General features: G+C 36.4%; 2 protein-coding genes across 4 annotated transcripts; one reads left to right on the forward strand and one right to left on the reverse strand.

The window, feature by feature from the left end:
- Window positions 1-328: 328 nt before the first annotated feature.
- On the forward strand, window positions 329-4,495 carry prr35 (proline rich 35). The gene is made up of 2 exons (XM_052596521.1): window positions 329-1,822; window positions 2,821-4,495. Exons 1-2 carry the CDS (start codon window positions 501-503, stop codon window positions 3,521-3,523), a joined length of 2,025 nt encoding a protein of 674 aa, XP_052452481.1. The 5' UTR covers window positions 329-500; the 3' UTR covers window positions 3,524-4,495.
- Window positions 4,496-6,695: 2,200 nt separating this feature from the next.
- LOC128012924 (pentraxin fusion protein) lies at window positions 6,696-8,168 on the reverse strand. 3 transcript variants are annotated; one of them, XM_052595515.1, is made up of 3 exons: window positions 8,020-8,168; window positions 7,552-7,624; window positions 6,696-7,472 (listed from the first exon to the last, which is right to left on the reverse strand). In XM_052595515.1, exons 2-3 carry the CDS (start codon window positions 7,613-7,615, stop codon window positions 6,850-6,852), a joined length of 687 nt encoding a protein of 228 aa, XP_052451475.1. In that variant the 5' UTR covers window positions 7,616-7,624; window positions 8,020-8,168; the 3' UTR covers window positions 6,696-6,849. The 3 variants fall into 3 exon arrangements, with proteins under 3 accessions (XP_052451475.1, XP_052451476.1, XP_052451477.1); XM_052595516.1 differs by lacking the exon at window positions 8,020-8,168 and adding an exon at window positions 7,871-8,014; XM_052595517.1 differs by lacking the exon at window positions 8,020-8,168 and adding an exon at window positions 7,891-7,910.
- Between the last annotated feature and the right edge of the window lie 2,949 nt (window positions 8,169-11,117).

Below are 11,117 nucleotides of genomic sequence, written 5' to 3' on the forward strand. Positions count from 1 at the left end.
CTTTTGAAACTTTTGTTGTAATCATGACTTTTTTTTTTTTACTTTTACTTTTATCAGACTTTTACAATTTAAAATTTGATTACATTAATAAAATAATACTTTGTTTACATATTTTTCAATATTTAAATAAAATATTTTTGTTAATATTTACCTGACTTAATAAATAATTTCAAATATTATTAAATAGTTAAAATAATGTTTGATAGAATTCTAAATGTAATGTATATATATATACAACAATTTTAAGTATTTTACATTAAGAAATGATATTTTATAATCAAAGATGTAATCATATTTTCTTGATTTTCTCAACAGCTGAAATCTGATGGCTGCATTCCCACATCATCCTAGTCCTGACCAAATACAAGTTTACAAGATTACACACACAATTCATCCTACAAACACACACTTAATGCAAACCTGTCCTCAGAAACACACATAACCCTTCAGACATCCAGCTTTGAGAGAATCCCGTTTTGTGACTGTTTTCATTTCGCACCATGTCGAAGGACGACTGTAAGGTGGGCTGTAAACACAAGGAACGCAAGCCCAAAAAGCCGCACTACATCCCGAGGCCTTGGGGCAAACCCTACAACTACAAATGCTTCCAGTGTCCGTTCACCTGCATGGAGAAATCCCACCTGTACAACCACATGAAGTACAGCCTGTGCAAGAACTCCCTGTCGCTGCTCATCGAGTCCGACTGGCCGTATAAAAAAGAGCAGCTCCGGCTCCAGCAGGGCGGCGTTCGCTCACGTAGCCCCGCTAAGGGTCACTCAGAGCGGGTCGCGATGTCAGACGAGCCCTCGCATTCGGCAGCGAGTCTGGAAGAGGGTGAGAAAGGAGAATCTGAAAGAGACGTGGAGAAAGACAAAGAGGTTGTGGAGCCCAGTGCATCGACGGTTATGAATCCTGAATCTATGGATTCGAGAGGAAGCAAGCGATCAAAGCAAGAAGCTGAACTGGTGATGGCCGACGTCTTCTCGCTCGAGGAGCAACTTTTGCGAGCACGTTCAGTCGAAGTGGAGTCAAAACTCAGACACTATAGAATGTCTCTTTCTGGACCAGCGGCGTTGCTTTCGGAGCAATGGCGCATCTTAAGCAACCAGACGTCTGGTGCGAAGCCCAAATCTGATCCGGTGGTGTCTTCTCTGCCTTGTTATCCTCCACCGGCATCCACGGGTCAACTCGAATGCCCAGAAACACCAGGTTTCAATCTGTCTCTGCTCGGCGTTGGATATCCGTTGGCTCCTGGACTCCTTTCGTATCTAAATCCAGCACTTAGCTTACCTGCGAGTACAGCGAACACAAGCGCACCGCTGCCGTTCCTGGCATCAACCCATGCACAAAGACACTCGGAGCGTTCTTTACTTCCTCCTCACCTGTATTACCCTTTCCTGTGCGAGCACACTTTCGGAGCGACGCCTTCCTCAACGTCCTCTGAGACTGGAAAGCTCATCAAACCGCCAACCGTAAGCCTGCCGGCCCCGACATACCCTCCCAAACTCAACCTGTGGAAGGTCCCGGCCCTGCGGCCCACATCCTCGCCTGCGGCCTGGCCGTCGCCCTCCTCCTCCTCCCCAGAACGGAGCCACGGCGTGAAGGAGAGGATACGGTCCAGGGACGGGAAGAGCGGCTGGCTGCAGGACACGTCCTTCATCAGAGAGCAAAGTCTGAAGAGGACAGCGGTGTCCTTGGACTCCCATGGTGCACCAGGAGAGAAGAAACCAGCTCTTGAGTTTGCCCTCGACTCTTTGAAAAACGCTCACAAATCTGCATCCATCGCCTCCATGATGTCCAGCAGGCTGCCAATACACAACAGGTAAGATGACGGGACTTTCTTTAAAACCTGCTGTATTGTAAATATACATATTTATTAAACCAATAAATAATAAGTATATTTGTATTAATAAAAATTAATATATGTATTATTATTAATAATAATAACATAGCTCTAACCTCTCTCTCTCTATTAATATATATATATATATATATATATATATATATATATACATACAAATTATATATAACAATTTATAAAATTACAAAAATAAATTATATATACAAAATTATAAAAATGTCATATATGTTTCTATAATTTTGCATATATAATTTTGTTTGTAATTTTATAAATTGTTATTAAATTATTATATTAATTTTCTTATATAAATTATCAATTTTTATTTGGAGCTTATAACATAAGCAAGAATTGCTTACTCCAAATGCTATTATTTTTATAATATAATATAATATAATATAATATAACAAACCACACACACTCTATATTAAAATTACATTTAACTATAATAAAAACTAAAATTAATAATATATATATATATATATATATATATATATATATATATATATATATAGGCCTATATATAATTATGATTATTATTATTATTAAATGAACTATTTCTTAATATATATATTTTTATATATATATATATATATATATATATATATATATATATATATATATATATAAAACCTACTTTGTCTTTTACTTTATATAAGACTCTGTATATAAACAATCTGACAGTGTGTTTCAATGATTTTACCATATTAAACCAGTACTGTAGACACAACTTAATGTTAAGCCTAAGTGTTGAAAAGCATGACCTCTTGTGCTTATTACTTTGAGAGAAAATAAGGAGTATTTAAAGATATCCAGAAACAGACATCCTAGATACACTGCATCTAGATATAAATATATACACCAGGGACGTCTTGCCTGACTGTTCTCTCTCTCTGTGTACTACACGCTCAGGATGGAGTTGATGAATGGTATTTAGTTACAATTAAACTGTGTTTTCACAGCCCCCGCAGTGACGTCTCGTCCCCGCCGCATATGTCTGAGCAGCTGGAGGCGAGACAGAGAGGAATGGAGAGAGACGTGGACCCGGCAGCTGCGCTCCTGCAGGACTTCAGCACGTTACTGCAGGAGTACCAGAACACAGAGCAGCGTGCCGCGTCTCTGCCGGACCAGTGCCACCTGTGGGCGCACCTGGGAAAGATCCGCTCAGAGCTGTCCCACATCCAACAGGCGCTGGAGCACACGGCCCGCTCCAACGAGGGGCCGCTCGATCTATCCATCAAAAAAGACCAAGCAGGGCTCACGAACGCAGCTGGAGACGTTCCAGGAGAAACAAAAGACACAGGCGATGAAAACTGCTCCGAGACTGAAGACGACGAGGAGGAGGAAGAGGAGGAGGATAAATACGAGAGAGATGCGGTGGAGCGAGGAGGCGGTGTTAAAGAAAGGCAGAAGTGCTCTCTGGAAGCGCTGATGAAACTCAATCCGTCCCAGGAGACTGTGGTGAAGACAGAGGTGCTGTCCGACGGTGGGATGGCGATTCGGCCCGGGACGGCTGAAGCTCTGTGGCACAGCAGAACCACCAAGTGTGAAGCAGACTCAAGTGTCTTCCTCTGCTCCAAAACACCTAACAGACCGCCGTCCATTCAACATCTGGACACGCTTTGTCCGAGCAGCCCTTTAACAACCAACGACACACTGGTGTAACGAACATGAACCAGAAGAATAAACTTACATCATTTACACTGGACACACGACTGAATTCATGCTTCTTTGTTGAAAGTAATTAATACTTTTACTCTGCAAAACATGACAGTAAAAACTGCAAAAGATTCCATTTTTTATATACATTTCTATGAATAAACAAATCCTGAAAAATAAAATCAGTATCTGCAAAAATATAAGTTTCCCCAAAAAAATTAATAATAATAATAATCAGAAATGTTTCTTGAGCAGCCAATCAGCATATAATAACTATTTCTGAAGGATCATGTGACACTGAAGACTGGAGGAATGATGCTGAAAATACAGCTTTAAATCACTAAAATGTATGATTTACTATAAAAGAAACCAGTTATTTGAAATTGCAATAGTATTTAGCAGTTTGACAGTTTTTACTCTATTTTTGATCAAATAAATTTGAACCTTTGGTGAGCAGATAATACTTCTTTAAAAAACCAACTCAACCCAGAGTAACACTATAGAAAACACTACATGCTTTACAAAATCAACTGTGGAAAAGAAGATACAGGTATGAAGAATCAAGCACAGATTTAAATCAAGCAGCTTATGCCAAAAAGAACTGATGGAGGAAAATATGAAGGACAAAATACATGAATACACACATGTTAATTAAATTCAAATCCATGTACAGAATGAGGACACAATTCAAACCCTGGTTTAGGTTAAGGAACTACAACTTTAAACTATTTAATATATTTGTTTGTAATATATGTAGTTTTCTGACATGTCACATATTTTATTTATTCTTGCATTTCTTCACTCCATAAGTTTGTTTTAAGACTAGTCTTCTGTAAATAATCGACATTCAAATAAGAAGCAAATATGATTGTTTCACACAATAAAACTACTGCTAATCTCACATTACTGTTTCATCAGTGTGAATTTTGTGTTCTTTTAAGATGCATAAAAAAATCCTGCAATAAAATGTTCAACATATTTTAGTGCTTGTGTGAATATCTTTGTTTCAGCATTGCAAGAAAGTTGTGAAAAAAAATATTTAAGTTTAGTTTACAGTATGAATGCTTAATAAATGTGACCCTGGACCACAAAACCAGTACATTTAGACATATATATCATATTAAAGCTGAATGAATACATTGATGTATGGTTTGTTAGGATCTGACAATATTTGGCCGAGATACAACTATTTGAAAATCTGGAATCTGAGGGTGCACAAAAAAAAAAAAAAATCCCCTTTAAAGTTGTCCAAATTAATTCTTAGCAATGCATATTACTAATCCAAAATTAAGTTTTGATATATTTACAGTAGGAAATTTACAAAATATCTTCATGGAACATGATCTTTACTTAATGTCCTAATGATTTTTGGCTTTAAAGAAAAATCGATCATTTTGACGCATGCAATGTATTTTTGGCTATAGCTACAAATATACCCCAGAGACTTAAGACTGCTTTTGTGCTCCAGGAACACAAATACAAGCGGACAGATTGTGTGAAAGAGGTTAATGTTGGGGTTAGGAGGGCTGTGGGGTAAAGTGGTTTGCCGTAAGACGTGGTGATACAGTGATTACAGGTGTACAGTATTGATCCTGACGTGTTGCTCTGCTGTGATAAAGGTGAACTGTGACCGTGAGCTGTACCTGAGAAGAAGCTCCTCCTCACTGAAAGGTCAAGGCTGCAGGGACGAGACGGTCAACGGGCCCTAGACAGAAAACCTGAAGGTCCCCAAACCTCTCACCTGCTTTCTTACACATGCATCTGAAAGGTCACCTGACACAAACACAGATGTCAAAATGCAGCTGGTCACAACAGACATGATTATTATCACAGTTGTTTTCAGAGAATAAACTTAAACATACACATAAATAACCTATGAACAATTATGTTGTTGCCTACAGGAAATGTAAAATTATTAAACTGATTGACATTTGCCAAAATAAATGGCTAGACACATTTAAAATTTCTAACAAGGAACAAACTCTCAGTGGAAGAATATGTACAAAAATAATAATAATAATAATAATAAAATAAAAGTGAAAGGTTTAATTTTTCTCTCTCTCTCTCGTCTCTTTTTTTTTTTTTACAAAACAATAAAAAACAAAAAACTAATACAATCTACTTATATTGTTTTTAGATTTTACATTACGGGATTAAATAAAACATAAACCCAATTTAAAGAAATTTGCTAAATATGTTCAATCGTCTAAAATAAATTTCTTCAATAACAAATGTTCACCGATTTAATGAAATTATTAGACACAAATAATTTGGTATTGAAGGACCTAAATGTGACAATCTTTAATTGAAATGAAATAGGCCAATCCATATAAAATACATACACACACACACAGGCCTATCAATAAATATAAACTCATTTGATTACGATCAGAAAATATTTTTAACAGTAAACATATAAAATAGCCTACATCTAAATATATGGGACAAGAATAATTAAACAGGCTGTTTATTCAACGCTGGAATATTTTAGTGTTTTATTATTTAGTTCACTTAAGGATAATAATTGGTCTTCACCACCTTCATTTTTGAGGTAAATATCAAGCATCAATCTTTCCTGACTCTTGTGGGGAATATGAAGCTCAACCACGACCTCTAGCGGACATGAGGTGAAGCGCTACAGCATTAGCACAAACGCCATGGATTTTCACATATTATTGTACCGATACAACAGATATATAAAAACCATGTACAAACGTCTCTACATTCCTAAAACTTACCAAGTTTCCAAAACACACCAATTGCGTTACAGAAAATGAAATTAAAGAACCCAATCTGGAGTAACAAGAGATAAGAACCCTAGAAGCACGTTTGAGTGCATTTCAGTGAACTTGTCGTTCCATCGCAGTGCAGTAGAGGGCGCTATAGAAGTGTTCCTGGCGAAGCTCTCGTTTCCGGCCGGTGAACTTTTAAAATTTTGCTTATTTTTTTTATTTTTTTTAACAGTCTATGGTTGTGATGGAAATGGCATTACAACCAAAACATAACATGAGTAATGCAAATCACACAGTAAAGCATTGTCTTTAGATAAAAATGGTCACATTTTCACAAATATACAAAGAGGGACTTTGGATAAAAGTGTCTAAAAAGGTGCGTGTATATACTGTATATAGGCAACACATGCACAAACAACTTTCAAAATTATGAACAGACACTGCAGTTGTAATGCAGAGAGCTTTTACTGGTTACTTTTGTGAACAATTCCTACTTGTTGGCCCTTACAGTTTTGAAAATCATTAAAACAGATGAATCGATTATAGAAATTGACATAACTGCGTGGATGAGCCGGTGTGAGACGTGACAACTGATCAGAATCAGTTAATTTGCACCACTAGCACATTTCCATTAATCTCATATTCCACGGTGTTCCAGTCGAACACGTTTCCCTTTGGCACATACGGTTCCTGGTTTGAATAAACCGCCTTAATCTGACTGCCAGGGAGGACATAGTCCCACATTTGCACATCTGAAATTTCTCCTACAAAACTCTGCTCTGCGTTAAAGGCACCCAGATATCTATCAGGGTCCTGGCCGAGCACGACGGTGCCACCAGGACGGATTGAGTAACCTTTTCTATAGATCTGGAACGAACTGCGACGTCCATCCACCCAGAAAGCAGTGAGACCAGACGCAGAGCTCCAGGTGACACACAGGTGAGTCTGGAAGGTGGAGAGAGGAGGCAGATGGAAAAATGCTTCTTCGCCATTAGACTGGATTACCAAGGCCACACAACCATCGTCACGTCTCCACACGTTGAGTTCATCAAACTCAGGCGTGCGGTAAGCGAACAGAATGATCTCCCGGTCACCCTGGAGCTCTGTCGCCACACGCATGCAGAGAGTAAACGCTGAAAGACTCAGTGGCTCTTCAGGAAGGAGTTTAACAAAGCTGGTGTTAGTCTTGATTGGAAACAGAAGCAGGTTACCACTGAGGCCCACTGCAAGACAAAACCAGAATAAACTTAAAAGAAGGTTTTTTAAGATTAAAATCAATAGAAATATAAATAAAAGTGGTACCTTCAGTAATCGCTAGAGTCGGAGAGAGCAGACAGAAAAATGAAACCACTGGCATCAGCATCATGCTTCAGGTCTAAAGAGGAATTCTATGATTACACGTTTGTTTGCATGCATATTATTTTTAAACATTTTGTCTGCAAGAAGGACTGTATATAAATAATGGGAGTATATCTTCTGACAGGTAAAAGTGCAAAAACATTAGTCCTAGTTTAATAGATTAAATAAATTCTTCACTGCTCCATTATTTTAAAATATATATATATTTTTAACAGGCTTAATCTTAGTCTCAGATTAAAATGCATCTTTGATCTTGTCTTACTGAAAGCAACTCATACTGACAATTCTTAATGTCAGTGCCCTTAATCGGTTTCAAGATAAGGCACATTAAAACTAAAAATGAAAAAACACCTTAACTAAAGCCTAATTCTGCTTGTGAAACTAGGCCAAAAACACAATGTTAATACTTACAATGTCTACTAGATCTTATATGACAGATGCGCTATTAGATTAGGGATGGGGTTCCTTCTTCTTCTTCTTCTGTTGTTTATTGGAGTGCCATAACGATAAGTTTAGCTTCAACCTTAATTAATCACACCTGATCCAGCTAATCAAGTCCTGAATCAATGCACCTGTCACTTGTTTTTATCTGATCTGTTAATTACATACTGCTGAACCTCATAAAAAAAACATTTTTCAACTTCATTTACAGACTATAGTATAGAGAAACCGCATCGAGCATGTGAGGTAGCATACGATCATTTCCTAACAGTGTCATGATATGCAATGATCTTATAGGACTGCTAAAATCATGTCATTAAAATAACAGCACAGGACTGTCACCCAAAACTGAAAATTTGCTTAAAACTGACTGGCCATCCGTGTAGATGAGTTTGTTTCTTCACCAGGACAGATTTGGGAAAATAGCATTGCATCACTTCCTCAGCAGTGAATGGATGAAAATTACAATTCAATTTGAATGCACTTACACTGTGGGTCTGGTACAAGTGAGAAGCATTCAAATCTATATTGTGAATAAAATGACTTTTTTCAATGAGTTTTAATGAGGAAAAAGCTTGGGACATACTGTAGAAGTTAAAGATCCCTCAGGTGATGTTACTCTTGTTGATACCAAAATGTATATATGCTAATCAATCCAATAATTCAGAGCTGCATTTACCAAAAACACTGTATGCTTAAGTACATCATAGACCCATTGAAATCAATAGAGCTACGATCAATTTATGCTCATGATGCTTTGGGGAAACACAGCCCTGTATGTCTTCAAAAACTGTCTTCACATTAGACAAAGAGCAAATACAGTTTATCTCAGAGTAGCAATGACAAACACCCTGATGGGTAAGACAGGCTAAACCAATACATAACTCCCTATTCCTCACAGACTTGAGGAAAGAGCAGCTTTCTGGATTCACATTGCACATTACAAAGCAGCTTAACAGATGCCAGTTCTAAAATCACATTAAGATTCTGTGCACAAAACAGTTATCATGTGTGTGTCCAGTTCAGCACAGCAGGATTAAGACTCTGATCCCATAAGCAAACACACACATACACATAAACATAGACACTCACTATAATACAGATCTGCACAGCTGTGATGTTCAGTTCCCAACAAATCCAACAAAACAGCAATGCATCAACACCCAGCATCCTAATCTGCAGCATCTGCAGAGATACTTATATCTCTTTTTGGACTAAGCAATCTTAATACTTGTGCCATGGTAAAAACCATAAAAAAATATATATATTCTGTATAATTAAAGTAAAATATAATAAAATAAAACATTAGATTTAAATGGGAAACTAACTGTAATAGGTGACTATAAGTAAATAAATAAATTAAAATAAAAAATAAGAAAAACAAAGTTATTTACTGTACACAAAAAAATTGGGCAGAAACAATAGTAGTTTCTTTAAAAAATATATATAACAAAATTTCTGAAACTTAAATTCAATTGAACTTAACATTTTACTAAAATTAAATGTACAATTAGTTCATTTGGGCTAACTGATAAACAATCAAATAAAAGCTAATTCTCAATATAATATATAAACATTATATAAAAATACTAAAATAACCCTTTTTAAAAAAAAGTCATAAAGTAAATGCTAAACAAATCTGCTATTTATTGAATTATCCTTTGATATATATATATTATTATTTTTATAATGAACTAATAATATTTAATATTTAAATTCTCTTAATTAAACTCATTCTCCACATCTTAAGCCATTTTAAAACATTTTTTAAAGCCATTTCTCATTTAAGCATTATTGGCTACCAGAAAGCATCTGATTTTAGATTTTACTTTACATGTGGACACATTCTACATTTTAATTAAGACATTATTTGTGTCATTTTTGGATCTTTTAACTAGCGAGGACACATTTGGCTCTCACAATGAAAGCAAAGCAAATGTACACGCACACTCAAGTAAATGAGGACACAACATATTATTTTCAAATAAACTCAATTCCTAACCCAAAAAGAAAACTTTTGCAATTAAAATGACTTTTTCCAGTTGAGCACATCCCCAAAGTGCTCAAATTTGGGCCTCAAAGCATTGCAACGAAGCATAAAGCACGCACAATAACCTCCACAACCCTGCCATATTCATACTTTTGCACACAGACTGTTTCCTTGAAAACTGGAGGAAGGAAAGAGAGAAGTTGGCAAGGTTTCAGGTAATCCTGCTAATCTGAACAAGAGATGCCACTTCACTGAGCGGGACACACAAAAGTAGCACAATTACACCGTGTTTGTGCTTTGGCAGCATGACAGAATGAGACGGATGCTTCATTCACTGACACTCATTCAGAAGTATCAGTGTTAACTCACTGTAGGGCGGCGACGTGTTAGCGTGCATCAATCATGCGTGTTTAGGCAAGAGTTCATCCTTCCTGTACTAGCGAGGGGTCACTCCTGCCCTCAGCTGTGGGGTCAAAGGTCACACACACCCTCTAATGAATGTTTCCTGTTTAAGGAGGTGTATAAAAACTCCCTGCCCTGGGGAGACGCTCAAGCATTCACACTGCTCTGTTTGTGGAGCAGCATTTTTATTAGTGATCATATTTAGGGTCAGTGATTTGGACAAACCCTAGACACTGATGATAAAATGCCTTTGTCTGATCTTTATTTCTGGTCAACAAATTGTAAAGTAACATAAATAATGACAGAAAATGTTATCTTTTTTTCAAAAAAATTTTTTGAAGGGAAAAACAACAGAATAATATATATTTTTTTTTACAACAGAATAAAAAAAATCAATATTAAGAAAAAGGCTAAAACAAATTAATGCATACAAATGATTAAAATGAAAAAAAAAAGCTTGTTTCTGCAATGGATGAAATAATCTTTTGGACATTCTGAGAATTCTAAGAATTGCAAGGCAAACTCAGAATTCTGAGATAAAAGATAATCACCTCACAATTCTTGATTTTTTACTTTAAATTGCAATTCTGCACAAGAAGAGTTCAAATTGTTAGAAATAACCTTGGAATTGTGTGAAAATAGTCCTAATTTTGAAATAAAATATTACTTTTTTTAA

The sequence above is a fragment of the Carassius gibelio genome, chromosome B24 (genome assembly GCF_023724105.1).
Source record: "Carassius gibelio isolate Cgi1373 ecotype wild population from Czech Republic chromosome B24, carGib1.2-hapl.c, whole genome shotgun sequence".
In the NCBI taxonomy this organism is placed as follows: domain Eukaryota; kingdom Metazoa; phylum Chordata; class Actinopteri; order Cypriniformes; family Cyprinidae; genus Carassius; species Carassius gibelio.